The sequence below is a fragment of the Sinocyclocheilus rhinocerous genome, unplaced genomic scaffold, assembly GCF_001515625.1.
Source record: "Sinocyclocheilus rhinocerous isolate Xijiao unplaced genomic scaffold, SAMN03320098_v1.1 scaffold311, whole genome shotgun sequence".
Taxonomy (NCBI): Eukaryota; Metazoa; Chordata; class Actinopteri; order Cypriniformes; family Cyprinidae; genus Sinocyclocheilus; species Sinocyclocheilus rhinocerous.
Window position 1 is genome coordinate 439,444 of NW_015623669.1, and position 4,271 is coordinate 443,714.

Genomic DNA, 4,271 nt, shown 5'->3' on the forward strand with positions numbered 1-4,271 from the left:
CATTTAATTGAGGTGTGTGTAGTTAAGACGTCCATAACAAACAGATGCTCAACAAACACACACACACTCACAGCCTCCCACCATCTGCTCTCTGATTTAGATGAAAGAGATCTGAGTAATGTCTGCCTGTAGACATCTGATCTCAAAGGAGCCATTAGTTAAAAGAGATTCATCAAACTGACAAAGACCACTTCATATGGAGCGCCTGCTGATTTGCTGTAGAATTATCAGAGTATGGTTTAACATTCATTGACCGTTCAAACAGCCTTTTCAACAGGTTAAGCATTAACTTGAAATGTAGCTTCCTATTAATTGTGATAAAGACAAAAATGTGAGTTGTGGCTTTATTTATTACTGTAAAATTTCATTAAATACAAGAACAATATTTTCAAAGGTTTGGGTTCGATAAGATTTTAAAAATGTTTTTGAAAGAAATCTCTAATGCTCACTAAAGCTGCATTTATTTAATCAATAATACAGTAAAACAGTAATATTGTGAAATATTATTAAAATTAAAAATAACTTTCTATTTTAATATATTTTAAAATTTAATTTGTATTTATTTCTTGCAGGTTAAGCATTGCAGACATTAACTTAAAAGGTAACAAAATATCCTTAATTTTATTTGTTTTTACCTCTTAATTTTTTTTTTTTAATAAAACATAATTGTATGTTGTTAAAAAGAGATTTTCAACATAACAGGACAAACTCAACATTCAAAACAGTGATTTTATTGTGCATTTTCAACATAATTCGTTTACAGATCATATACATTAGATTATATGCCTTTTAGATGTTAACATTTGACTGTATTTGCTATTTATAACTGAATTTATTTAATTATTCCGGGGAATATCTACCCTGTATTCAAGAGCTGTTAAAAATCAATAAATAATAGTATCTCTTTGCAGTGCATATGATGGCATAATTGAAAACATGCTGTTTTATTACTAAACCCGATCTGATTCTCAACCCCTACTTGATTTATGGACTGAGAGAGCTTCAGGTTAGTTCAACTTCACTCGCACAACATGAGATGCTTGTAAACGACAGCTGACATGATGACGACAACTGACTTCATTTGCTAAACAAGACATGCCTGTCTGTGAACCCTGATATTGCTGGACGAATTGTGCCATTGTAAGGCTAACAGACACTAACAAACACACATAATTCCATAATCAAATAGAAATAATCATAATAATAATAATAATAATAGAAAACTTTGGAAGAAAATAAGAAGGAACATACATCTACAGTGACAAATAAAATGACATAAAGAGAGATTAAGAATTCAGTTTGTTCACTATTTATGTATCTGCATTAACTGTATCTGTTTGTTATTCCTGCACTTTTATGAGCATTTATAATGCATTTTACCTCTAAATAAGTTTGTACAATATTAAATTCGAAGACAAATGGGTAACACTTTCTATGAAGCCTTTAAATAATGCAACATAAATGTTTTCTTAATCCCTTAAAATTGATTCATAATGCCTTGTAATACAATCTACTGTCAATGCTTGTAAATAAGTGTCACCAGTTTCACTATAATAAATTATAAAGGTTTATTCATAGTTATATATTTAGAGAATATACTGTAACACATTAAAATACTTTTCCAAATGAATTAATCAATAGTTTAATATTAAAAAGTGTTACAATGAGCATAATCTCTAGAATATGTGTTTTCTCATTTTTTTTTCTTATAGGGGCAATTTGTCACAATACATTTATAGCTTAGAATTTATTAATTGCATAAATGTATTAATATCCACTGCCCAAAACATTTTGTAGTATGCTACCTTTTACATTTTATTTGGCCATTTCATAAATTGTTTTGTAGTTCATATTTTTTTTACAGTTTAAATTTGTACTGTTTAGTAGTTAGTGGTAGTAAAACACCTAATGGGCTTTTTAGTGGCAGGTTCAATTTTGACAGCCTTTCTGTATCTTTTTCCTTGGCAAAAATGGTGGAAACGTTCAATAGACTTAATAGAAAGTGTTACCGAGAACGGTCAGCCTATATATTACTGTGTATCTGTATAATTCGAGGCCTCTTGTCTGTTTGTGTAGCGTGTATGGTCTGAATGAGCGTGTAAATTGAGCGTGAGTTCGCCTCAGATGTGATGCGGTCCCAGGCGCAGGACTGAGAAAGCTCTGCGGTGTTTGCGCAGCAGCTGTCGGATCTTCTCATCGTCCGTGTCGGGGTCCAGCGGTTTGTTGTACTCCTCGTCCTCCACCTCGTTTTCCGAGCCGTCTCCGCCGCTCTCTCCCCGCGAGGCCTGCGTGGAACTGGGCTCCGTCGCACTCTTCTTCCGCCACTTCGTGCGCCGGTTCTGGAACCACACCTGAGAGGAATCACAAACACGCAGGTGATGTGAAAACTCATTACAGATCATCAAAATAAATACCTTCTCATCATAAAAGTGTTTGAATGTCAGTAATGTAGACAGAACCTACGTATGTTTAGCTTTCCAACTACTTTAGCAAAGTTAGGCTGCACCAATTAATAAGTTACCCTGGTATGTTTTATATTGAATAGTGCTCAAATGCAGAACTATATATTACTAGTATGTTATCTTACTTTAACTTGTGACTCAGTCATGCCTAGTGAGTATGCCAGTCTGGCTCTCTCTGGTCCTGCCAGGTACTTGGTCTGCTCGAAGGTTTTCTCCAGAGCGAAGATCTGGTGCCCACTGAACGTGGGTCTGGTGTGCTTCTTTTTCCCCACAGTCTCAGTGTGATGCCCGCCATCTACAGAGAAAACAAGACTGTGTATCATCTCCTGTGTGCATCTGCTGACACCTTTCATCTCAATTTCTATGCTTTGTTTATAACCTTGTGAGTTGTGACTCCATGAACCAATTTTTAAAATCGATGAAGCATAAACTGGTAAAATGGAAACAAATAAGTAAATAATTAAATTTACATTGACATTGACATTTTATGTTAGAAACATTTTCTTTAAAATGTGTCAGCTTTTACAGCTGAAACTAGATGAAAAAAAGAATCATATGAAACTTTCTTATTAAATACAAATTAAAGAAACATCAGGGATTATCTAGAATAATTTAAAGTTTTACTTTTCATAGTTATCAAATGTGTATGGAAAATGTCAAATGTTTAATTTTAGTACGTTCTGAATATTTATTATATTTTATACATCTAATTATTCGAATATATTTAAAGACTATTTTAATATCATACATTTTTTAGCATTTCCACTAAAGCTTAAAATAACGAACTGTTTCAAAGGATATTTTTTTCATTAAACAGTTAAACTATTAATTTAAACCATAAACAGCCAATTTTATATAATAATATCACACTGATTTGTTAAATCTTTTAACATTTCCACTGAAAGCTTAAAATAATGAATTATTTTTTTTCATTAAATTATTACATTGTATATTGTTTACTGAAAAACAGTAGACTTTCATTTAACTTTACAGCAGTCAATTTTATGTACACTAATAATATCACACTGATTGGGCTGATATTCAATCTGATTTTATCTGTTTGATATTCTTACTGATCGTACATAAATGTACTAAATTAGTATGGTGAATGTCAATGTGTTGGTAATGCTCCAAATCAAATGCACATATTGCACAGACTTACTGTTGGGACACTGCTGTCTGGCTCCTCTCCACTCGTACCCTCCGTCCACCCAGCAGCTGCTGCCTTTACCCTTCATACCCAAACATTCGACTCCGGGTTTAGAGAAACTGCTCAGCCCCGATGGGGCGTAATCCCGGTTATAATACACCCCTGGACTGGGCACGGCTGTCCCGAAGCCACCCATGGAGGGGTACCCAGACACTAGCGCAGGGGTTCCCGGGCCGCCCATCATGGATCGACTCAGGATGTCGCTGATGCCATGTGGAGTGCCGGCCTGGAACTGAGAGTTGATGTTGGCGGGGCTGAGCTTGTAGAAGGAGTTGGGAATGGAGTACTGGCACACCGGGGCCTTGATGTCTGAGGGGAACTGGTTCAAGCTGTTGTTGAAGAGGAAGGACCCTGAAATATTGGACTCCATGGACACCAGTGTGCACTTCTTCTGCTTCAAAAGACGATGATGATGGTGACTCAAGACCGATTTCTTACCAAAGTCCTGACATCAAGTACTCCGAAGGGTCTAGTCCAGTTCTAGTCCGAGTTCACCCTAACCTGACAACTTTCTGTTTGATAATCTGGAGTATTTCCAGGGCTCAATTTGGCCCTCACATCACCCCCGAAATGTCTCAAAGATCAGGTAAGAGTCTGTG

At 35.5% G+C, this 4,271-nt stretch overlaps 1 protein-coding gene across 1 annotated transcript; it reads right to left on the reverse strand.

Annotated features, from left to right (window-relative positions):
• Window positions 1-2,120: 2,120 nt before the first annotated feature.
• On the reverse strand, window positions 2,121-4,042 carry LOC107726306 (homeobox protein Nkx-6.3-like). The gene is made up of 3 exons (XM_016535884.1): window positions 3,625-4,042; window positions 2,588-2,757; window positions 2,121-2,351 (listed from the first exon to the last, which is right to left on the reverse strand). Exons 1-3 carry the CDS (start codon window positions 4,040-4,042, stop codon window positions 2,121-2,123), a joined length of 819 nt encoding a protein of 272 aa, XP_016391370.1.
• Window positions 4,043-4,271: the final 229 nt, after the last annotated feature.

Coding starts and splice junctions, on each gene's coding strand:
- LOC107726306 (XM_016535884.1), bottom strand. CDS start 4,042: ATGGAGTCCAATATTTCAGGGTCCTTCCTCTTCAACAACAGCTTGAAC. Junction 2,758..3,624: donor CAGACAGCAGTGTCCCAACA/GTAAGTCTGTGC, acceptor TTTTCTCTGTAG/ATGGCGGGCATCACACTGAG. Junction 2,352..2,587: donor TGACTGAGTCACAAGTTAAA/GTAAGATAACAT, acceptor GATTCCTCTCAG/GTGTGGTTCCAGAACCGGCG.